Consider the following 25,707-nt stretch of genomic DNA (forward strand, 5'->3'; position numbering starts at 1 on the left):
AACAACTGGAAAACCAAAAAAAAAAAAAAGCCTAGATACAGACCTTATACCTTTCACAAATATTAACTCAAAATGGATTACAGACCTAAAACGCAAAACACTAAAACTCCTGAAAGATAAAATCCAGAATACCTAAGGTTTGATGATAACTTTTAGCTCTAATACCAAAGACATGGCCCATGAAAGAAAGAATTGAAAAGCTGGACTTTCTTAAAATCAAAAATTCTGCTGGATGAAAGACACCGTCAAGAGAATGAAAAGTAAAGATACGGAGTGAGAGAAAATATTGGCAAAAGACATACCTGAATAAGGACTGTTACCCAAAATACACAGATAACCATTTTTTTTTTTTTTTTTTTTTTTGAGATGCAGTCTTGCTCTGTTGCCCAGGCTGAAGTGCAGTGGGGCGATCTCGGCTCACTGCAAGCTCCACCTCCTGGGTTCATGCCATTCTCTTTCCTCAGCCTCCCAAGTAGCTGGGACTACAGGTGCCCGCCACCACAACTGGCTAATATTTTGTATGTTTTATTTATTTTTTAAGCAGAGACACGGTTTCACCGTGTTAGCCAGGATGGTCTGGATCTCCAGACCTCGTGATCCACCCGCCTCGGCCTCCCAAAGTGCTGAGATTACAGGTGTGAGCCACTGTGCCCGGCCTATACAGAGAACTTTTAAAACTTGACAATAAGAAATGGGTCAAAGACCTTAACTGCCACCTCACCTAAAGAAGATATAGAGGCTGGGCGCGGTGGCTCAAGCCTGTGATCCCAGCACTTTGGGAGGCCGAGACGGGTGGATCACAAGGTCAGGAGATTGAGACCATCCTGGCTAACACGGTGAAACCCCGTCTCTACTAAAAAATACAAAAAACTAGCCGGGCAAGGTGGCGGGCGCCTGTAATCCCAGCTACTCGGGAGGCTGAGGCAGGAGAATGGCGTGAACCCGGGAGGTGGAGCTTGCAGTGAGCTGAGATCCGGCCACTGCACTCCAGCCCAGGGGACAGAGCGAGACTCCATCTCAAAAAAAAAAAAGATATACAGATGGTGGCTGGGCATGTTGGCTCACTCCTGTAATCTCAGCACTTTGGGAGGCAGAGGTGGGTGGATCACTTGAGGTCAGGAGTATAAGACCAGTGGGGTCAACGTGGTGAAGCCGGTCTCTACTAAAAACACAAAAATTAGCCAAGTGTGGTGGTGCGAGTCTGTAATCACAGCTACTAGGGAGGCTGAGGCAGGAGAATCACTTGAACCCAGGAGGTGGAGGTTGCAGTAAGCCGAGATTGCGCCACTGCACTCCAGCCTGTGGGACAGAGCAAGACTCTGTCTCAAAAAAAAAAAAAAAAAAAAAAAAAAGAAGATATACAGATGGCAAGTAAGCATATGGAAAGATACTCTACATCTTATATCAGCCGGGAAATGTAATTAAAACAGCAATGAGACACCACTACATACCTTTTCAAATGGCCAAAATCCAGAACACTCACAACACCTACTATTGACAGAGATGGAGAGCAGTAAGTACCATTGTTCATTGCTGATGGGAATGCAAAATAGTATGGCCACTGTGGAAGATAGTTCAGTGGTTTCTTGCAAAATTAAACATACTCTTACCGTGTAATCCAGCAATTGCACTCCTTGCTATTTACCCAAAGGAGCTAGAAACTTACGTTCACACAAGAACCTGCACACAGACGTTTATAGAAGCTTTATCCATAGTTGCCAAAACTTGGAAGCAACCAAGATGTCCTTCACTAAGTAAAGGGATACATCCAAACAATGGAATATTAATCAGTACTAAAAAGAAATGAGCTATAAAGTCAGGAAAAGACTTTATAGGAAAAGAAGGAAACTGAGATGCGCATTACTGAGTGAAAGATGCCGATCTGAAAAGACTACACACCATTTGATTCTAACTATATGACATTCTGGAAAAGGCAAAATGAAGGAGACAATGAAAAGCTCAGGATAGGCACGGTGGCTGACGCCTGTAATCCCAACACTTTGGGAGGCCGAGGTGGGCGGATCACGAGGTCAGGAGATCGAGACCATCCTGGCCAACATGGTAAAACTCCGTGTCTACTAAAAATACAAAAATTAGCCAGGCGTGGTGGTGTGTGCCTAGGATCCCAGCTACTCAGGAGGCTGAGGCAGGAGAATTGCTTGACCTCGGGAGGTGGAGGTGCAGTGAGCCGAGATCACGCCACTGTACTTCAGCCTGGCCACAGAGTGAGACTCCATCTTAAAAAAAAAAAAAAGATAAGTGCTTGCCATGGGTTAGTGGGGAGGGAGGGTGAATAGGTAAAACACAGAGGATGTTTTGGATGGTGAAACTATTCTGTATGACACTATCATGGTAAATATATGTGGCTATTAATTTGTCCAAACCCAGAGAGTATACAACGCGAAGAGGAAACCCTAATGTACACAATGGGTTTTGGGTAATAATGATGTGTCCACGTAGGTTTATTAACTGTCATATATCTACTGTGCTGGAAGATATTGATAATGGGAGAGACTCTTTAACTGTGGGGTAAAGAAGTATTGGGGAAACCTCAAATACTCGTATCTTCTGTTTAATTTTGCTGTGAACCTAAAACTGCTCTAAAAAAAAATAGCCTAGTAAAAACAAAAATAGGCCAGGCAAGGTGGCTCATGCCTGTAATCTTAGTGCTTTGGGAGGCCAAGGCAGGAAGATCACTTGAGGCTGGAATTTGAGGCCAGCCTGGGCAGCATAGAAAGACCCTATCTCTACAAAAAGTTTTTAAAAATTAGCCGTCATGGTAGCATACATCTATAGTCCTGGGTACTGGGGAGGCTGAGGCAGAGAATTGCTTCATCCCAGGAGTTCGTGGTTACAGTGAGCTGTGGTTGTGTGACTACACTCCAGCCTGGGTGGTAGAGACCCTGTCTCCAAAGTACACACACACACACACACACACGAACGTGCAAACAAAATATGGTGTGTGTCAATAAATGCTGATGTGTCAGACATGGTGCAAAACCCCTTCCTTACATGATCTCATTTGATCCTCATAAACGCCTAATGAGATAGGTACCATTTTCATCCCTGCTTTGCAGATGAGAAGACTGAGGCTCATACCATTGGAGATCTCCTGGCTTGCAAGTAGTAAAGCTGAGATTTCAACCCAGGCCGACTGGCTCCAGAACCCGTGCACTTGAATGACGTCACTTGAATGATGTCAGTTGTAGTTTTAAAAAGTTTATTTAGAAATCACACATATGTAGCTTCGAGGCTCTGTTGAACTCTTTACCGCTCGCATCCCCAAGTCCCCAAACAAATGCTACAAAGATTCACTCCAGGTTGTCCCCTCACAGGCCGAGCCTTCATCCTTGTTGTCCTGCTGAGGCACTTTGGAAGTTAGGGGTGAGGAGTGGAAAGCGGGGAGCATATAATTCTGGTCCTCACCTTCACATTCTCAAGCCTTGGTTTCTCTTCTCAGTCACAAAATATCTTTTGAGCCACAACAGGCTAAATTCAGTTTAAAGTAACTTGAAATGGCATATTTGTTTTATAATATTCAAAATTCATTAAGACACAAACCTATACAGTCACTAGCTATACTGAATGTTTTAAAATTAAATGTTGTGGCCAAGTGCGGTGGCTCACACCTGTAATCCCATCACTTTGGGAGGCTGAGGCAGGAGGATCCCTTTAGGTGAGGAGTTTGAGACCAGCCTGGTCAACATGGCAAAACCCCATCTCTACTGAAAATACAAAAATTGGCTGGGCACAATGGCTCACACCTGTAATCCCAGCACTTTGGGAGTCCAAGGCAGGTGGATCACGAGGTCAGGAGATCGAGACCATCCTGGCTAACACGGTGAAACCCCATCTCTACCAAAAAGATACAAAAAATTAGCTGGGCATGGTGGTGGGCGCCTGTAGTCCTAGCTACTCGGGAGGCTGAGGCAGGAGAATGGCGTTAACCCGGGAGGCAGAGCTTGCAGTGAGCCGAGACAGGCCTGGGTGACAGAGCGAGACTCCGATTCAAAAAATAAGAAAGAAAAAAGAAAATTCAAAAATTAACCAGGCATGCTGGCGCCTGCCTGTAATCCCAGCTACTCTGGTGGCTGAGTCACGAGAATCACTTGAACCCGGGAGGTGGAGATTGCAGTGAGTTAAGATCATACCACTGCACTCCAGTCTGAGTGACAGAGAGAGACTCTGTCTCAAGAAAACAATAATGATAACAAATAAATAAAATGTTGCTCATGCACATTTTAAAATTAGAACTTCACAGTGAATGCTACAAAACAACCAGCATACATCATCAAACTTTTTCTTTGGAGTGAGTAGTGGGGGGCACCCCAACCTTTGAAAAGCACTTTAAATTTTAAATATGTTTCCCCCTCTTACGTAGTACATGTTGTAGTTCAGATAATACAGTCACCAAATAATAAGGAGTCTTTTGTGCTTTCTTGGGATGTTAAATATGGTCTCTCTGCATTTGTAAGAATTAAGTTCTGGTGAAAACAGTGGCAGCTGAGAGACTAGCATTGCTGAGGTTATGCTTATACCTTCTCTTGGCCGTATTTGAGTGGATGTAAAAGTGTTAATTTTTTTTTTTTTTTTTTTTTTTTTTTTGAGACGGAGTCTCGCGCTGTCGCCCAGGCTGGAGTGCAGTGGCACGATCTCGGCTCACTGCAAGCTCCGCCTCCCGGGTTCACGCCATTCTCCTGCCTCAGCCTCCCGAGTAGCTGGGACTACAGGCACCCGCCACCGCGCCCGGCTAATTTTTTGTATTTTTAGTAGAGACGGGGTTTCACCGTGGTCTCGATCTCCTGACCTTGTGATCCGCCCGCCTTGGCCTCCCAAAGTGCTGGGATTACAGGCGTGAGCCACCGCGCCCGGCCAAAAGTGTTAATTTTTAAACTATTCCAAATGCACCGGTGGTTTTAGGGAGGAAGCATGGTGAAGCCTGTTTGCATCCTGCAGGCCCAGGAGGGTTACTTCCTGGCAAGTGAGCTCGGTGTTGGCATTGAATTCCCTTGGTCAGCCTGGGGGTGCGTCGTGAGCGGAACCTTCATGAACGTCCTCCAGGCAATGTGTGCGGCACTGGCATGACTTTGGTCATCTTTGTAATTCATCTTTCATTTAGCCTTTTTCTTTTTTTTTTTTATTAACATTTGAATTTTTTAAATTGCCATAGGTTTTTGGGGAACAGGTGGTTATTGGTTACATGAGTAAATTCTTTAGTGGTAATTTGTGAGATTTTGGTGCCTTTTTCTTAACACTGTTTCTCCCCCCAGGGAGTGTCAGCTATCAGGTGCCTGAAGATGGGAGGTTTGTTGGTGGGCTCTGGAGCCGGACTGCTGGTCTTCTGTAAAAGCCCTAGCTACAAACCCATCAAGTAAGTTCTGGGCCTGACAGAGTGGGGCTGCGTAGAGACCCACTAAAGGGAGGTTTGCTTAAAGCCAGCAACTCGATGCTATTGGCAAAGTGATATTTGGTTAAAAAATTTCATCTTGCTGTTAGAATGAGTAGTTGGAATCACAATAGATGGTGGCTTCTTTGCCAAAGAAAAGACAAAAGCTTATGTTGAATCAAACCAAAGTAGTCCACTATTATCCAGAGGGACACTGCCCATTTAATATATACATAAGTTTGCATTTAGCTAATACATTGAGCCGCGATGAAAGGAATGGGATGTTATAAACTTATCCAACAAATCACCCCCAATGTTAAATGTTCAAAATTGGTTAATTCAATGAAATTTATTATGCAGTGGGTACCTATTATGTGCAAAGCTTTGTGTTAGTCATGCATTTGAATACAATTTATAATAGAAACAGCCAACATTCACCAGCCATTTCTATATGCCAGATACTGTGCTATGTACATTTCTTGGCTCCAATCAAAATAAAATGAAGCAACACCTTATGTATTGCCGTTAACAAGTACTTATTCTGCACCTCCTCCAACCAAACCAAGGTATTAGATGCTATTAATAAAATAAAGAAACATAAGCTATGGTCTTTGTCCTCCCAGAACGTACAGACTCGTTGGGGGATAAGGTATATACACATGAAAGAAGTCACTACCAGACAAGATAGTATATTAACACATGGTCCAGATAAAGTAAAATTTATTATGAATGTTGTAGAGATCAGAGAAGAGGATGACCTTCTTGGGATGGAGAGATCAGGGAGGACAGTTCATAGAGGGATGGGCTTAAATAAAACCAGATACCCTACACATGCTCTGTATGGCCTCTGCTACCTCCCAGGAAGCCAGGGGTAGTTGCATACACATTGTAGAAATGAGCATCAGCTGCCTTCATTCAAAGAAATCTGTGTTGAACATTCATGGTGTACCAGGCACCATTCTAGGTGCTTAGGATATCTCAGTGAATAAAACAAAAAAGACGGAAAAAAAAAAAAATCCCTGCCCTCATGGAGCTTACATTCTAGCAGGAAGGAAAAGGCAATAAATAAGAAACAAAATAAACATGGAAGGTACATAGTATTAGAGGGTGACAAATACAATGGAGAAAAATGAATTAGGATGTAGAGTAAGGGGATTACAGTTTGAATAGAAGCGGGGAGGCCAGGTGCAGTGGTTCATGCCTGTAATTCCAGCACTTTGGGAGGTCGAGGCAAGTGGATTGCTTGAGCCCAGAAGTTCCAGACCAGCCTGGAAACACAGTGAAACCTCATTTCTACAAAAAATACAAAATTTAGCCAGATGTGGTGGCGCACACCTGTAGTCCCAGCTACTCAGGAGGCTGAAGCAGGAGGATTAAGATTGAGGTTGATCAATCAACCTCAAGGTTGAGGCTGGAGTGAGCCGTGATTGCAACACTGCACTCAGCCTGGGTGACAGAGCGAGACCTTGTCTCAATTTTTTTGTTTAAATAAAAAAGCAGTGTATACTTTGCCATTTTAAATTCGGTGGTCAAGGTAGGGCTTATTGAGAATGTTTTGGACCAGTTTCATGCCTGTATGAGGGGGAATGAGGGAGGGAGGAGACTTTAGAACAATATTGGAAGCCTTCCAGGTTATTACACATGCTCAAGTTTGACAGCAACAGAGAATGCTGGGAGCAGCATTTCATCAGGAACCTGGTGCCTGGACAACCTCATGGAATAGATACTTATAAAACCTGGAATCTGATTTCTGAAGAGAGAGAGAGAGAGAGAGAGAGATCCTCTCTTAATTTACAACCGAACCTGAATCCTAATACAGGTGAGGTGGGGAAGAGGAATCGGATGAGAAACTTAACCTTAAGAAAGCAAAAACCAGGAGAGGAAAGAAATAACATTCAAGTATATCAGTAATACAAGATGCGAGAAATAAAATCAAGTAAAAAAAAAAAAACTATGTGGGGTTGTCTCTGGCTGTATGAAGTAGATACAGAAAATTAACCCTCTAATTTTTTAACCCCTCATTTTTAATGTGCATATGATCCCGTTATGATGAAGATAAACTCCAAGTAATTATTACAAGGTCTGTGTCATCGCTGTTTCCAAAATAACCCTGTGTGACAGTGCAGACTTAAATCAGATGTGATTTCCACCTCCAGGGCTTTTTGTAGATTGAAAAGGCAGCTCACATGAGAAGTCATGGAGACTAGAAAGGGAAGAGGTATGATCAAAACGCTCACTGCAACCTCTGCCTCCCGGGTTCAAGCGATTCTCCTGCCTCAGCCTCCAGAGTAGCTGGGATTACAGGCGCCCACCACCAAGCCCAGCTAATTTTTTTGTATTTTTAGTAGACACGGGGTTTCACCATGTTGGCCAGGCTGGTCTCAAACTCATGACCTCAGGTGATCTGCCTGCCTTGGCCTCCCAAAGTGCTAGGATTACAGACGTGAGCCACCGCGCCCAGCCTTTTCTTCCCCTTTTATCCCTAGGCTTCACTTTGTCTTCTGAAGTTCCCAGATGCCGATAGCCAGTATTTCTTGAGGTTGTCATCTGTAGGCTAGCATACCTTACCTTCGCTGCAACCCCTGTAAAGGAGGAATTATTCTGTGGTTGAGTAAACTGAGGTCAGAGGTTTCTGACAACTTGCCCAGAGTCACAGACCTCTAGTTAGTGCAGGAACTGGGATTTAACTTGTCTTCCTTTCTCCATTAACTGTTCTGTGTCCCACCAAATAAACTCTAAAACACTGCATTTCCCATGCTGGCTTCCTGCACAAGAACCCGCGTTGAATTCTTCATTGTTCAAACTACATTACTTACAGAGAGAGGCTGTATTCCTAGGGCCTCATTGATTTATATGCTTTTTTTTTTTTTTTAATTCATACTCATTATAAAGGGAAGAGGGAGAAATCTGAAATGTACAAGAGGAGAAATCAACTCCTAAAGGCTCTGGCGAAGACAACCGCTACTTTTTTTCTCCTTCTTTCCTTCTTTCCTTCTTTCCTTCCTTCTTTCTTTCTTTCTCTTTCTTTCTTTCTTTCTTTCTTTCTTTCTTTCTTTCTTTCTTTCTTTCTTTCTTTCTTTCTCTCCCTTCCTTCCTTCCTTCCTTCCTTCCTTCCTTCCTTCCTTCCTTCCTTCCTTCCTTCCTTCCTTTCTTCCTTTCTTCCTTTCTTCCTTTCTTTCTTTCTTTCTTTCTTTTCTTTCTTTTCTTTCTTTCTGACAGAGTCTCACTCTGTCACCCAGGATGGAGGACAGGGATGAGATTGTGGCTCACTGCAGCCTCCAACTCTTGGGCTCAGGTGACCCTTCTACCTCAGACTCCCAAGAGGCTGGGACTATAGGTGTGCACCACCACACCTGGCTAATTTATTTTATTTTATTTTTTATTTTTAGAGACAGGGTCTTGCCATGTTGTCCAGGCTAGTCTCAAACTCCTGGCCTCAAGTGGCCATCCTTGCCTAGGCCTCCCAAAGTGCTGGGATTACAGGCATGAACCACTGTACAAGCTCTGAAATGATTTTACTTATAAATAAAATTTTGTATTCTTTTTTTTTTTTTTTTACTTAATGCAAGCATCATAAACATTTTCAGTATTACGATGTAATCCTTTTATTATGGTAAGATATCCACACGCTACATAATCTTTTGAACATTTTTTTAGGCAAATATTCTATGAAGCTGATGTTGCAAAGATCATTTAACTATTCCATTACGACTGGCTATCTAGGTTGTTTCCAACCTTTTACACTTTCAGATAGGGTTATCATAGCATCCTTTGACGTAAAGCATCTTCCCCCTGATTTTAGGATTGTTTTTCAGAAGTGAAATTAATAAAGGGGTTAGTTGCTGTGGTCAGTTGTACCCATAGGCCTGCCTGGAATATTCCCTCTACTCAAATCCTGCCTGCGTTGCACAACCCATGTCAAAATGTTATCTCACTGAAGAATCTTCCCTGACTACTTTAACCTATGCTGACCTCTGGCTTTGCTGTTCATGTGTCCACCAACTTGTGAGTAACTCCTGCCTTTTCAACTGTGTCACTTCTGTGAGGGCAGGTCCGAAATTAGACGCCTGATTTGTATCCTCTGACAGGTGTCAGATGACTCATAATTACTTACTGGTTGAGTGGGTCTCCTTTACCTTTGTGCTTCTCCCTAAAGGAAGATTCAGTTGCAAGGCGGCGTCACTTCTATCACGCTGCGAGGAGAAGGACACCAGTTTTTCGTAGGAACAGAAGAATCGCACATTTATCGTGTCAGCTTCACGGATTTCAAAGAGACGCTCATAGCGACGTGTCACTTTGAAGCGGTGGAGGATATTGTCTTTCCATTGTGAGTAGAAGAGAAAAAGAAGAATGTGGAGATTTGGTGCGGTATGCAAGGGCATTTAATTTTATGAATGCATTTTCAATATCAATTAACACAGTTACGATTTTGTCTCCTTAAATTTTTCTAATGTGATGAATTATTTTAATAGACTTTCTGTTGTCTTCGCCACGCAATTATATTAGCTTTCCAATTCAAATTTGGGTTTCTTTAGAATACTGACTTTTCTAATCAACCCCTCCTGGAAAGGGTAAGTACCTGACGAAACCTTTCTGTTTTCCTAATGCCATCCAGAAAAAGCTTAGTACAGGCACTCCCTGACTTATGATTTTTTTTATTTTATGATGGTGTAAAAGTAAACTGTATTCAGTAGAAACGATATTTCAAGTACCCATACAACCATTTTGTTTTTCCCTTTCAGTACAGTATTCCATAAATTACATGAGATATTCAACATTTTATTAGAAAATAGGCTTTGTGTTAGATGAGTTTGCCCAGTTACAGGCTAATGGAAGTGTTCTGGGTATGTTTAAGGTGGGCTGGGCTAGGCTAGGATGTTCAGTAGGTTAGGTGTATTAAATGCATTTTCAACTTAGGATATTTTCAATTACATTGGGTTTATCAGGCATATAGCCCCGTCTTAAGACAAGAAGTATCTGTGGTACCTGTTTTAAAACTTCTTTCCTGTCATTTGTTTGTACCTCTTGAGGTCTCCTAGATTTGGCAGGCTTCATGGTGGTGTTCATGAGGAGGGCTTCTGGATCTAGTTGCTGTATTTCTTGGTAAATCTCACCCAGCACAAGTAAAACAAAGAACGACTGGCAGTTTTGGTATCAAAAGGAGCTTCAGTCATATGTTCCGGTACTTGATTTTGTCACACATTTTGTCTTTGGTGAGATTCATTTCATGAAGTTGGTCAGTTTTTGCTCTAAATTTCCTCAATACTTAGCTTGAATTTATAATACTCAACTTTCAGCAAGACTTATATGCAGACCTCAGTTTGTTTTTGTTTTTGTTTTTGTTTTTGAGATGAAGCCTTGCTCTGTCACCCAGCCTGGAGTGCAATGGCAGAATCTCGACTCACTGCAACCTCCGCCTCCAGGCTTCAAGTGATTCTCCTGTCTCAGTCTCCTGAGTAGCTAGGATTACAGGCATGCGCCACCACGCCCAGCTATTTTTTAAAATTTTTGGTAGAGATGGGGTTTCACCTTGTTGGCCAGGCTGGTCTTGAACTCCTGACTTCAAGTGATCCACCCGCCTCAGCCTCCCAAGGTGCTGGGATTACAAGCGTGAGCCACCGCGCCCAGCCTTAGACCTCAGTTTTTGAGATCTTGAGCTGTGGTTTCGGTTCCCTGAATCCCTGTGATTAGGTCTTTCCACGTATTTCCAACAGTGAAAATGGCTGGTGCTTTCCCATTAGGTGAATCTTTATTTGCAAGTTGGTCGTTTTCTTTTGGTTTCACCTTTTCCCCTCTTTTTTTTTTTTTTTTTTTTTTGTTAATAAGCAGTTTAGTAGAATTAATCTGTAAAATTGTTTGGCCCTGGTGCTTTTTTTAAGGGTAAATTTTAAACTATCTTTTCAATTGCTTACATAGGTATTGATCTGTTTGGGTTTTGCATCTCTTTCCCCTTCCCTTCCCTTCCCTTCCCTTCCCTTCCCTTCCCTTCCCTTCCCTTCCCTTCCCTTCCCTTCCCTTCCCTTCCCTCCCCTCCCCTCCCCTCCCCTCCCCTCCCCTCCCCTCCCCTCCCCTCCCCTCCCCTTCTTCCCTTCCCTTCCCTTCCCTTCCCTTCCCTTCCCTTCCCTTCCCTTCCCTTCCTTTCCTTTCCTTTCCTTTCCTTTCCTTTCCTTTCCTTTCCTTTTCTTTCCTTTCCTTTCCTTTCCTTTCCTCCTTTCTTTGAGACTGAGTCTCGCTCTGTTACCATGCTCGAGTGAAGTGGCGCGATCTCAGCTCACTGTAACCTCCGTCTCCCGGGTTCAAGCGATTCTCCTGCCTCAGTCTCCCAGGTAGCTGGGATTACAGGCGTGTGCCACTATGCCCAGCTAATTTTTATATTTTTAGTAGAGATGGGGTTTCACTATGTTGGCCAGGCTAGTCACAAGCTCCTGACCTCAGGTGATCCACCCGCCTCGGCCTCCCAAGGTGCTGAGATTATAGGCGTGAGCTACCACGCCTGGCCTCTCAAAATATTTCTCTTGCCGTCAATTTTACTTAGTCTGATATTAAGATTACCACATCTTCATTCTTTTAAAATAACATTTACTAATTAGCTATTTTTGCTATAATGTAATAAACAAATTCATTGGAAAACCTAAACTTCATGTACTAAAAACAACAACAACAACAAAAGGACTTCTCGGAAAATTTGAATTAGGCCAGGATTTCTCAATCTCAGCACTACTGACATTTTGAGTTAGATAACTTGGTATTGTGGATGCGATTCTATGCGTTAAAGGATGTTTGGCAGCACCCCTGGCCTCTACCCATCAGATGCGAGTAGCAGCTCCTTCCCTGCAATTATGACAACCAAAAAACGTCCCCAGACTTTGCCAAACTTTCACCAGTGGTAAAATTACCTGTAGCTGAGAATCACTGTGGTTAGGCCAGACCTCTTAACACCGATGCAATTTTGTAATCAGAGCACTAACAAACCAGTCACAATTTTAATAAAATATTAGCACTGTTAGAAAGGGTTTATTAACTTCCAAATAAGTAAAGAAATACTGCAGTAAATATAGGACTTCACTTTTTAATAAGTAAGGGTAACTTTCTAAAAGGAGATTTAAAAAGACTTGAGGCTGCTGAGTTGTGGAGATGAACTAAACTAAGAGGAAGAACATAGAATAAATGTATGGTACTGCTTTCTTCCTTTACTTGCTAATTTAGTTGTGTTAATGTTCTTTGTTTTCAGTTGCTCTTATTTTATATACCAAAGCATTATTATACTGAGATAAATCATGCATGAACCAATGAAACTTCTGTAATATTCTATTAAGTTGGTGCAAAAGTAATTGCGGTTTTACTATCATTTGCCTTTTTACCAATTGCATGTAAGCTAATATTCATTATAGAAACGTGCATTATAGCAAAAGAGAGTGTATTTTTTTTTTCAACTCTTTATTTTCAACCTATTAGTGTTTAGTTTTAGGTAAGTCTTAGTCTTTTAATAGAATTTAATTCATTAATACTTATTACTACCTAATAAGTTTATAGATTTTTCTATTTAACATGTTTACTTTTTTTGTCTTTTCTTGTAGTCATCATGTTTTGTTTGGTTCTGTTTTAACCTTTGCTGCATACAACTTGGAAACTATCTACTTTATTTGTATTCATTTAGTGGTTACCTTTGAATTTTTTTGTTTGTTTGTTTTGTTTTGTTTTGTTTTTAGGAGATAAGGTCTTGCGCTGTCACCCAGGCTAGAGCACAGTGATGCAATCATAGCTAACTGCAACCTAGAACTCCTGGGGTTAAGCAATCCTCCTGCCTTAACCTCTGGTCTGGAGTAGCTGGGACTGCGGGCATGCACCACCATGCCCAGCTAATTAAAAAAAAAAAATTTTTTTTTTTTTTTTTCCAGAAACAGGGTCTCCTCGCTATGTTGCCCAAGTTGATTTCCAACTGCCATCCTCAAGCACTCCTCCTACCTTGGCATCCCAGAGCACAGGCCTCTCAGATTATAGGCAAGAACCACTGCAGTCAACCTCTAAATTTTTATTATACATATTTAAATATAGTTTTTCATCGAAGACTACAGTTAACCAATGTTTGTATCCAATCTGCCAAAAAGGCAAGAGTCTCGGCATATTTTTATTTTCACCTTTCCTCCACCATGTCCTATGTTGAAATTATTTGGAATTCTAGATCTTTGCTTTTATCAGTCTCTCTCTTTTTTTTTTAAAACACATCAATCCCCTTGGATTCTTTTTTTTTTTTTTTTTTGGAATTCTTTCAGAAACAATCTATGTACAGAAAATTTGGTCTCAGCCAGGTACAGTGGCTCACGCCTGTAATCACAGCACTTTGCGAGACTGAGGCAGGAAAAATAACTTAAGCCCAGCAGTTTGAGACTTACCTGGGTAAGATAAGATGGTGAGACACCCCCTCCTCATCTTTACAAAACTAAGTAAATAAACTGGACATGTTGGTGGCACTGCCTCTAGTCTCAGCTACTCGGGAGGCTAAGGTGGGAAGAAGTTTGAGGCTACCATGAGCTACAATCACACCAGTGCACGCCAGCCTGGGTGACAGAGCAAGACCCTGTTTCTCTTAAAAAACAAAACAAAACAAAACAAAAAGCAAGAAGAAGAAGATGAAAAGAAAAAAGAAAGAAAGAAAATTTGGTCTCTGCTTACCTGAAAATATGTTTGTTTTACCCTCAAACTTGAATAATAGTTTGGTGCAGTATAAAAAGAATTTTAATGGAGTTTGTGTTGAAGTATAACATCTATGCAAAATACATAAATCATAAATAAGCACCTCAGTGACTTACCACACTTATATGACTATCACCCTGGTAAAGCAATGGAACATTTTTATCATCCCCCAAACACCCCTTCCAATCACTACCCTCACCCTCCTACTTCATCGCTACCTGAACTTCTAGTCTCATAGATTAGTTTTACCTGCTTTTGAACTTTATGTAAATAGAATATTTCAATATATCCTTTGGAGATCTTTTTTCTTCTCTGTGGAAGCTTTTAATGTAGTTATTGTCATACAGATCTTCTTCTCCTTATTGATTTTTAGTCCACTTTTATTATCAGTTACTGAGAAAAATGTTAAAATCTCAAGCAACAAATACCGAGTTTCACCTTTATTTCTCATAGTTTTTGTTTTGCGTATCTTAAAGCTCTATTATTAGGTGTTGTTAATTATTTATTATATCTTTCTGCTGTATTGATATTTTTATTAAAGTGTTCCTCTTTGTCTCTAGTAATTCTCTTTGATTTGAAGTATGTTTGTATAATTTTAATCTACTCATTACAGCTTTCTTATGCTTACTCTTAGCAGGATAAATCTTTTTTTAACCCTTTTATTTTTTCCATGTGTCTTTATATTTAAAGTACATCTCTTAAAAAACAGCATATACTTGGTTTTTACTTCTCTATCCAGTCTGATAATCTTTGCTTTTATTTGGAACGTTTAATCCATTTACATTTAATGTAATCTTTCATACCTTTGTATTAAATCTTTTTACAAACTGCATAAAACTTCATCAATGCAATACTATAATTTTTGCTTTAAAGAATCATAAACATTTTCAAGAAATTAAGAGAAGAAAACTTTTAAAATGTCTTGTGTGCTTACTTACATATTTGACTATTTCTGATGGTCTTCATTCTTATATATCTAAGCTGCCATCTGTTATCTTTTCCCCCTCTAAAGAACTTTGTTTAGCATTTAAAAAAAAAAAAAAGAAAAAAAGAGAGAGACAGGGTTTCACTCTGTTGCCCAGGATGGAGTGAAGTGACTATTCACAAGCATGATCATTGCACACTGCAGCCTAAACACCTGGTCTCAAGTGATCTCCTGCCTCAGCCTCCTGAGTAGCTGGGACTACAGGTGCATGCCATTTTGCCTGGCTCATTTAACATCTTTTAAAAGTATAAGCCTCTGGTGAAGCATTATCTCAGTTTTTATTTATCTGGAAACATTTTTTTAGATTTTATTTTTGAAGAAAATTTCACTGGTTACAGAATTCTTGCCCAATTGTTTTCTATTTATTCATTAGTTTGAATACATCATTCCAGACTTTCTAATGAGAAGTCATTCTGTATTCTTATGATTTTCCTCTTTGTAATATGTCATTTTTCTGCTTATTTTTCAAGATTTTTCCTTTGCTTTTGTCTTTCATCAGTTTGACTGTGATCTCTCTTTCTCTTTGTGTTTATCCTTCTTAGGGTTTGTTAAACTTTTTGAATCTATAAGCTGATATTTAGCTGATATATAAGCTGAGACAGAGTGAAACCCTGTCTCTCTCTCTCTCTTTTTCTTATTTTTAATGCTAAACAAAGTTCTTTAGAGGGGGAAAAGATAACAGATGGCAACTTAGATATATAAAAATGAAGACCATCAGAAATTCCTTAAGAATTTTCACCTTTTCTCACTTCTGTTCCCCTGAGATTCAAATTATCTGTGTTTAGTTTTAGGCTGTTCATTTTTCTTCAATTTTTTAAATCTCTTTTTAAAATTATGTAATCTCTATTAAATCTACCTTCCAGTTTACAGACTTTTTTTTTTTTACCATCTCTAATCTGTCATTGAGTCCACCTAGTCAATTTATTTTAGTTATTGTACTTCTTACCTATAGAAAAATATATTATTGCTATAAGTTATATAATTATAATATTATATATATAGTTTCTAATTCTCTGTTCAGATTACCTATCTGTTCACTTATTGATATGACAGTTTCCTTTAATATTTTGAATATATTTTTAAATAGCTGCTTTAAAGTTTTTGTCTGCTAATCTTACACCTGGGTCTACTTGGAGTCAGTCGCTTCTGACTGCCTTTTTTTCTGAGTCACATTTTCCTATTTGTTTGCATGTTTGATAATTTTTTTGTTGAAAACTCAGTATTATATAGAACACACTATAGCAAGTCTGTTCTCTGAGGATTGTTGGCATGGACTCAAACTGCAAATTTTGCCTCCCCATAGTATGTATCAGCTGATATTCTCGTGACTTCCCACTGCTGCTTTTTTAGCCTGGCCTTGGGTTCTTCTGTGGGCTTGCATTATCTGGCAGTCACCCAGGGATTTATGCAGAGATGAAGCTCATCCTTTCCATGATTTCCTTTATTTTAGTGACTTCTCCCTATTTTCCAAATATTCTGCCAACCTCAAGCTGTGTCACTTGAAGCCTGCAAGGTTCAGCTTCCTGCCGTCCAAGCTGAGCTCATTTGGGGAATGTATTTAATTAAAAAGGCAAACAAACAGAAAACAAAAAACCTCTGAGACTGACCCCATGTAGCTGTCTTTAAAAGTAGAGTCCTTAAAAAAAATCAATAATAATATCCACAATGTCTCTGACCTATGTGATGATACTCTTTCCTGCTTTCCTGTACTGTTAAGGGCAAAATTATGTACATCAATAGCTACATCTATGTCTATAAATATCTTCATTTCATGGGATTTTAGGTGGGAGAGAGGGAGCACATGCGCCTGGTATCTCATCATGATCTAATCAATTGGGTTCTTTCTGGAACTTAACCTCTCAGACCCTAAACTAAGAACAATCTACCACTTGAATGCTTCAGTTTTGAACTAGGCTTGACTGCTGAGGAAGTGGATAGGCCATCAAGGGTACAGAGAGAGTTTGGAAGAAAGTTCTTTTATTTTTTTGAGATGGAGTTTCTTTCTTGTTGCCTAGGCTGGAGTGCAATGGCATGATCTCGGCTCACTGCAAGCTCTGCCTCCCAGGTTCAAGCGATTCTCCTGCCTCAGCCTCCTGAGTAGCTGGGATTACAGGCATGTGCCACCATACCTGGCTAATTTTTGTATTTTTAGTAGAGAGGGTTTCACCCTGTTGGCCAGGCTGGTCTCAAACTCCTGACCTCAGGTGATCCAGCAGCCTTGACCTCCCAAAGTGCTGGGATCAGAGGCATGAGCCACTGTGCCTGGCCAAGTAGACAATCTTATTAAAATTTTCAAAAAGAAAAAGACAATGGTACCAGAATTCATGTTTGCAGATCACCCAAAACACTTCTTTGGTCTGTCAAGCTCCCTTGGTCTCCCAAAATGCTGGGATTACAGGTTTGAGCCACCACGCCCAGCCTTTCCCTATATTTTTGTGAAACACATTTTGGTGTCAAATATGCATGTGGGAAACTGTGTCTTTTGTGGTTGCATCTCTTGATGGCTTCCTTGCAGTGGCACTGCTGAGCTATTTGCAACCTGTGCCAAGAAGGACATCAGGGTGTGGCACACATCATCCAACAGGGAGCTACTGCGGATCACCATGCCCAACATGACCTGCCACGGCATCGACTTCATGAGGGACGGCAAGAGCATCATTTCAGGTAAGGCCCACATGTCAAGATCTGGCTCGGGGCTCCAGCTGCGGTTTGGATTCTTGTCACTCTCCTCCCATACTAGTCTCTACGTGTGGATAACCTAGAACAGCCTCCCACTGTCCACCCCCTTCTTGCTTCTAATCTAGCCTCTCTTTGGAGTTTCCTTCCAGCTGGGAGACTTTCTGAGCTAGGAAGGACCAAATAGCAATTTTCCTCTCCCACATTGCTGCATATAGCGTGTATCTTTCTCTCTAGTAGGAAGATTTAGAAATTCAATTTTGAAAAGGATTCTGTGGCCTCAGTGGAGGACAGGGCCCCCCATGTGAGGACCCCTTTTGTTGTGTAAGAGATAAAAACCTGACTCAAATGAAGTGATGCCTCAACGGGAATTTATTTTTAACTCAATTGATTATTTTATGCCAAAGTCATTTAGCATAAATTATAGGCAGCATGATATTCCACCTCTAAAGACTTCAGCATGTATCTCTAAAAATATTTTCCTTTAAGACAGTAATTTCTTAGTATTGTCTTATGCTGAATCTATCTGTAAATCTCCCCAGTGCTCAGAAAGTACATATTGCCGCTGCACATCAACAAAAAGTTCAGTGGATCTTTAGGGACAGCTATTAAAATGGTGACACCAGGAGCCCATCTCCCTCTCTCCCTCCCTCCCTCTCTTCCTCCCTCCCTTCCTTCTTCCCCCCCATCCTTCCTCCCTCCCTTCCTCCCTCCCTTCCTCCTTCCCTTCCTCCCTTTCTCTCTCTCTCTCTTTCTTTCCTTTTTTTGAGATGAAGTTTCACCCTTGTTGCCCAAACTGGAGTGTCATGGCACGATCTCGGCTCACTGCAACATCTGCCTCCCAGGTTCAAGCGATTCTGCTGCCTCAGGCTTCCGAGTAGCTGGGATCACAGGCGTGCACCACCACGACCGGCTAATTTTTTTGTATTTTTAGTAGAAACGGGGTTTCGCCATGTTAGCCAAGCTGGTCTTGAACTCATGACTTCAGGTGATCCACCCACCTCGGCTTCCCAAAGTGCTAGGATTACAAGCGTGAGCCACCGCGCCCGGCCCTCACCCCTCTTTTCTTGGCCCTGTCTCCTCCTTGTTAGCATCCCTACTCCACCCTGCGCATGTCTTCTCCACATGGTGCTGCCAGGAGCTCTGGGCTTACCTTACATCTAGAGCAAAGGCAACTCAGGACAGAAATCTTGGAGTCCTCACTGCCTCCCCTGTCTCTCTTATGCCCACATGCACATCTCCTGATGACGCTCATTTCAAAGTACATCCAAGGTCCGTCACTCCTCATTATCTCCCGGCTTATCTTAGCCACCAGCATCTCTCCCCTAGATTGCTCTGGTACCTTCCTACCAGGTCTCCTCGCTTCTCTTCTCACCCAGCATACTTTCCCGCAGTCTGTTCTCAGCACAGAAGCCAGAAGCCAGAGGTCTGTTTTAAAAGGCAAGTCAGGGCCGGGCGCGGGGGCTCACGCCTATAATCCCAGCACTTTGGGAGGCCGAGGCGGGCGGATCACGAGGTCAGGAGATCGAGACCATCCTGGCAAACACGGTGAAATCCCCTCTCTACTAACCGTGCATGGTGACAGGCACCTGTAGTCCCAGCTACTCGGGAGGCTGAGGCAGGAGAATGGCGTGAACCCGGGAGGCGGAGCTTGCAGTGAGCCGAGATTGTGCCACTGCACTCCAGCCTGGGCGACAGAGCGAGACTCCGTCTCAAAAAAAAAAAAAAAAAAGTAAGTCAGGGCCTGGCGCGGTGGCTCACGCCTGTAATCCCAGCACTTTGGAGGCCGAGGTGGGAGCCACCACACCTGGACCTGATTTACATAGCTAGGATTACAGGCATGCGCCACCACGCCCAGCTAATTTTTGTAATTTTTTTTTTTTTTTTTTTTTTTTTTTTGAGATGGAGTCTCGCTCTGTCGCCCAGGCTGGAGTGCAGTTGTGTGATCTCGGCTCACTGCAAGCTCCGCCTCCCGGGTTCACGCCATTCTTCTGCCTCAGCCTCCCGAGTAGCTGGGATTACATGCACCCGCCACCATGCCCGGCTAGTTTTTTGGTATTTTTAGTAGAGACGGGGTTTCACCATGTTAGCCAGGATTGTCTGGATCTCCTGACCTCGTGATCTGCCCTCCTCGGCCTCCCAAAGTGCTGGGATTACAGGCATGAGCCACCGCGCCTGGCCCGATTTTTACAATTTTTTTGAGTAGAGATGGGGTTTTGCCTGTGGTCAGGAGTTCGAGAACAGCCTGACCAATTTGGTGAAACCCCATCTCTACTAAAAACACAAAAATTAGCCGGGTGTGGTGGTGGACACCTGTAGTCCCAGCTACCTGGAAGGCTGAGAAAGGAGAGTTTCTCGAACCCCGGAGGTGGAGGTTGCAGTGAGCCGAGATTGCACCACTGCACTCCAGCCTGGGTAACAGAGGCAGACTCTATCTCAAAGAAAAAAAAAGAAAGAAACAAAACATAAGTCAGAATATGCCATATTTAGGGCTCAAAAGTCTTTTACCCTCTAAGAGTAAATGACAAGTTCCCCTGTCACCTGCAAGGCTCCCTGTGACTTTCTCTCCTTCTTCACTTTCACCTTCCCCTTCTTACCTGGAGCTCTTCCTCTTATTACTCACCCCTTCTAGCCATACTTTCTTCTTGCAGTTCCTCAAACACACTGGGCCTAGATAGAGCCTTTGCTCTGACTCTTATATCTGCCTGAAATATTCTTTCCCCAGATATCCCCATGGCTCACTCCCTCATCCCCTCACTTCCTCAAATCTTTGCTGAAATGGGATCTACCTTTAGGATTCTATTTTAAATTGCTAAGGTGGCATTAAAGCTTATGAGAGGGTGCCAGCCACATGAAGATCTGGGGGGAAGACATTCCAGGCAGAGGGAACAGCAAGAGCAAAGGCCCTCAGGTGGGAGATCACTTGGCATATTTGAGGAATAGCAAGAGGACCAGTGTGTCTGGGGCTTAGTGGGTAGTTGGGCTAAGGGTTCAGGGAGAGCTAGTAAAAGAAGTTAAAAGAGATGGGTGGGGGAAGCGGGTACAAATACTAGTTACCGTGGAGGATAAAGGAATTTGGATTGGATTTTAATTCTAAATGCAGTGGGAAAATGTTTTGGAAGGGTTTGTTTGTTTGTTTGTTTGTTTGTGATGGAGTCATGCTCTGTTGCCCAGGCTGGGAGTGCAGTGGTGCAATCTCGGTTCACTGCAACCTCCAGCCTTCCAGGTTCAAATGATTCTCCTGCCTCAGCCTCCTGAGTAGCTGGGATTACAGGCATGCTGCCACCAGGCCCAGCTAATTTTTGTAATTTTTTTTAGTAGAGATAGGGTCTTGCCATGTTGACCAGGCTGGTCTCCAACTGCTGTCCTCAAGTGATCCACCTGTCTTGGCCTCCCAAAGTGCTGGGATTACAGGTGTGAGCCACTGTGCCCAGCCCCCACTTTTTTTTTTTTTAATTTTTGTTGAGACAGGGTCTCTCTCTGTTGCCCAGGCTGGAGTGCAGTGGTGGACTCTTGACTCACTGCAACCTCTACCTGCCAGGTTTAAGCAATCCTCCCACTTCAGCCTCCTGAGTAGCTGGGACTATAGGTGCACGCCACCATGCCTGGCAATTTTTTTTTTTGTATTTTTTTTGTATTTTTTGTAGTGACTGGGTCTTGCTATGTCCTCCAGGCTGGTATTGAGCTCCTAGACTCAAGCAATCCACCTACCTTGGCCTCCCAAAGTGCAAAGTGTTGGGATTATAGACATAAGCCTTTTTTTTTTTTTTTTTTTTTTTTGAATAAAAAAGGAAGTTCTTGAATGGGCGCAGTGGCTCATGCCTGTAATCCCAGCACTTGGGAGGCCGAGGCAGGTGGATCACGAGGTCAGGAGATCGAGACCGTCCTGTCCAACATGGCGAAACCCTGTCTCTACTAAAAATACAAAAGTTAGCTGGGCATGGTGGCGCGCACATGTAGTCCCAGCTACTCGGGAGGCTGAGACAGGAGAATTGCTTGAACCCGGGAGGTGGAGCTTGCAGTGAGCCAAGATCATGCCACTGCACTGCAGCCTGGGCGACAGAGTGAGACTCCTTCTCAAAAAAAAAAAAAGGAAGTTCTTGATCAAGAAGGTGACATGATTTTTAAAAGGTGGTTGTAAGCAAGAGTGGAAGCAAGCCTAAGCTGTTATCATAATCCAGGAGAAAGATGGTGGTGCCTTGGATGAAGGAGGTACCATTGGAGCTGTTGAGAGGTGGTCAGATTTGAATGTTTTTTAACAGTAGAGCTGGTGGAACTTGCTGATGGATTGGATGTTGGATTGGGTTGGGTAGGTGGAATTGAGGGTAATCAAGGAAGACTCAGGCTATTGGCTTAGGCAACTGGATGGGTGGTGGCAACTTTTACTGAGATGGGAAAGATAGTGGAAGGTGGAGGAGGAGCATTCCATTGAAAGACTGGGGTAGGTGGGGGTAGGTGGGATGACAACAATTGTTTGGAAATGTTCAATTATATATCTCAGGCACAATATCATCTAGCTAGTTGGGTGTACAAGTCTTGCGGTTCGTGGGATAGGTAGGAGTGGGCCTCCCTCATTTCCCCTCTCCCCATCCTCCCTCACTTGGCATGGGATGCACCTTTAGATAGGTTCAGCCAAGACAAACCACTCCTTTCCCTTAGCCAGGTGTGACCAGTGTAGGGTATGAGGGGAAAGGGGCCTATGATGACCACCATTCAGTTGAGCTGGTCTCCTCCCTCCACCACAGCGCTGCTTGCCAGGCCTGCCTCTCCTTAGTGAGGCCGGCAGCCTGCGGAGAGAGGGTGCGTGTACTGACCCTGCCTGCCTTTTGTTTCCCTTTCATGCCAGCATGGAACGACGGTAAAATCCGAGCCTTCGCCCCAGAGACAGGCCAACTGATGTATGTCATTAACAGTGCTCACAGGATCGGCGTCACCGCCATCGCCACCACCAGTGACTGTAAAAGGGTCATCAGTGGCGGTGGGGAAGGGGAGGTATTGAAAGCAGAAATTGAAAAAAATAACGCTCTATTTAGAACAACTGCCTTATAGGAAACCATCTATTTGCTTTTAAAAATACACACTTGTGCTAGGATTCAAGCAAGACCAAATTAACATTTTGATGAGATCTGAAAATACATCATAAATAAAAGTTCTAATATTATAAATGTATATATATATATTTTTTTTGAAATGGAGTCTCACTCTGTCATCCAGTCTGGAGAGTGCAGTGGCTCAATCTTGGCTCATTACAACCTCCTCCTTCTGGGTTCAAGCGATTCTCCTGCCTCAGCCTCCTGAGTAGCTGGGATTACAGGTGCCCGCCATCACACCCAGCTAATTTTTGTATTTTTACTGGAGATGGGGTTTCACCATTTTGGCCAGACTGGTCTCAAACTCTTGACCTCAGGTGATCCACCTGCCTTGGCCTCCCAAAGTGCTGGGATTACAGGTATGAACCACCGCACCCTGCCTATAAATATATATCTTTGTGCACAGAATATACATTTGTGCACAGAAAGGATATAAACAATACAGACATGAAAGTGTTCTGTGTGGACTAGAGTTAATGAATTCACGTGGGTGTTTTGCCAGTGTTTTGACTTGCTTGCTCTTTTCCTCCAAGAATCGTAGTTGTATAAATTGTCTTCATCTTATCTTTCAAAGCAGGTGATGGTTTTAACATCAATTCTTTTGTTTGTTTGTTTGTTTGTTGAGACGGAGTTTCGCTCTGTCGCCCAGGCTGGAGTACAGTGGCGCGATCTCGGCTCACTGCAACCTCCACCTCCCAGGTTCACATCATTCTCCTGCCTCAGCCTCCTAAGTAGCTGGGACTACAGGTGCCCGCCACCATGCCCGGCTAATTTTTTGGTAATATTTTTAGTAGAGACGGGGTTTCACCATGTTAGCCAGGATGGTCTTGATCTCCTGACCTTGTGATCTGCCCGCCTCGGCCTCCCAGAGTGCTGGGATTACAGGCGTGAGCCGCTGCGCCCGGCCTAGCATCAATTCTTCAATACACCCAGACGTTTTGACCATTATTTTTAAACGATCACGCTCAGCTTCTTCTTTCCATTATTTTGAGGAGGCTGTAACACTTTTTACTTGCACATTTTTCTCTGGATCTCTCCTCCTCTGTGCCCCAGATTCGTTCCTACCCCAAAGTCTTCCCTTTCTCTTTGAGATGTTTTCTTTTCCTTTCCTTAATCCCCTGTCATAGGAAGAACAGAATAGTTTGTGCTCGTCTTATTTTCCATAAATCCAACATAGTCATTATAAGAAGGTGTAAGCGTCTGACTACTATGTTTTCTGGTATAGTTGTGACATATCCTTTGTCCATTAAAAGAATACTGGCCAGGAGTGATGGCTCATACCTGTAATCTCAGCACTTTGGGAGGCCGAGGCAGGTGGATCACCTGAGGTCAGGAGTTTGAGACCAGCCTGGCGTGGCCAAACGATCTCTGTACTAAAAATACAAAAATTAGGCCGGGCGCAGTGAGTCGGAGGCTGCAGTGAGCCAAGATCACACCATTGCACTCCAGCCTGGGTGACAGAGCGAGACTTTGTCTCAAAAAAAGAAAAAAAAAAAAATACAAAAATCAGCCAGGTGTGGTGGTGCATTCCTGTAGTCCCAGCTACCTGGGAGGCTGAGACAGGAGAATTGCTTGAATCCAGGAGGCAGAGGTTGCAGTGAGCTGAGATCACACCATTGCACTCTAGCCTGGGAGATGGAGCAAGACTCTATCTCAAAAAATAAAAAATAAATAAATAAAGGAATACTATACTAACTAAACAACTTTCCTTTTACCTATCCCTTTTATTAAAGCATCATATTGATGATTTTAAATTTTGTGTGCAGGTAGTTGTATTACCTATGAATTTCACTCCAGGATGATATACAGGCATTTGGAAATATTTGTGATATAAAATAGGTATTGGATTCCGTCGAGTTGGGAACCATTGCTTTTAAATGATCAAAATTGAACAACTGATCATGAAAGTTTAAATATGACTCTGGGTACCCACAAAATTTCCTAATGGTACCAGAAATTTGAGAGCAGTGACCAGCAGAAGTGAACAGACATTATTTCACTCAGTTTGGTGTTGGCCCTTGCATTATCAACTTGCGTAGCAGGTGTCTGATTAAATTTCTCTGCCTGTATGTACAAGCAGGTACAGGATTGTTAGTAGCATTTTTCAAGCCCTGTTGAAGTTGATCACATCTTATACATGAATATTCCTGCCCTTCAACTTAGCATTCCCACCCCACCCAACCGAGACGAAGACAGGGAATTAAAAAAAACACAAATCGGGCCGGGCGCGATGGCTCACGCCTGTAATCCCATCACTTTGGGAGGCCGAGACGGGCAGATCACAAGGTCAGGAGATCGAGACCATCCTGACTAACATGGTGAAACCCCGTCTCTACTAAAAATACAAAAAAATTAGCCGGGCGTGGTGGTGGGCGCCTGTAGTCCTAGCTACTCGGGAGGCTGAGGCGGAAGAATGGCGTGAACCCGGGAGGCGGAGCTTGCAGTGAGCCGGGATTGTGCCACTGCACTCCAGCCTGGGCGACAGAGCGAGACTCCACCTCAAAAAAAAAAAAAACAAAAAAACAAAACAAAACAAAAAAAAACACACACACACACAAATCAAGCATAGCGAAGGTGAAAAAGCTCTTGGACTCTTTTCCTATCCCTTCAGAAGTCCCAAGTATGTATCAAGACCCTGTGTTTTGTGGCTTTCAGGTGAGGGTATGGCAAATAGGCTGTCAGACCCAGAAGCTGGAAGAGGCCCTGAAGGAACACAAGTCCTCAGTCTCCTGCATTAGGGTGAAGAGGAACAACGAGGAGTGTGTCACTGCCAGCACCGATGGGACTTGTATCATTTGGGACCTTGTGTAGGTACCTTGATAGGGAAGGATGCAGTGGTACCTCCAAAATCCAATCATGCCAACAGTTTATGGAAC

At 42.9% G+C, this 25,707-nt stretch overlaps 1 protein-coding gene across 2 annotated transcripts in view; it reads left to right on the top strand.

The window, feature by feature from the left end:
• Window positions 1–25,707, top strand: part of CFAP52 (cilia and flagella associated protein 52) — a 65,197-nt gene that overhangs the window by 31,377 nt on the left and 8,113 nt on the right. For both annotated transcript variants that reach the window (XM_008010332.3, XM_037987318.2), the window contains exons 8-12: window positions 5,271–5,371; window positions 9,543–9,713; window positions 17,581–17,729; window positions 22,588–22,733; window positions 25,487–25,638. In XM_008010332.3, coding sequence (XP_008008523.3) covers window positions 5,271–5,371; window positions 9,543–9,713; window positions 17,581–17,729; window positions 22,588–22,733; window positions 25,487–25,638 — 719 coding nt within the window. The remainder of the gene's footprint in view (window positions 1–5,270; window positions 5,372–9,542; window positions 9,714–17,580; window positions 17,730–22,587; window positions 22,734–25,486; window positions 25,639–25,707) is intronic.

This window comes from Chlorocebus sabaeus, chromosome 16, assembly GCF_047675955.1.
Source record: "Chlorocebus sabaeus isolate Y175 chromosome 16, mChlSab1.0.hap1, whole genome shotgun sequence".
NCBI classification, from domain to species: domain Eukaryota; kingdom Metazoa; phylum Chordata; class Mammalia; order Primates; family Cercopithecidae; genus Chlorocebus; species Chlorocebus sabaeus.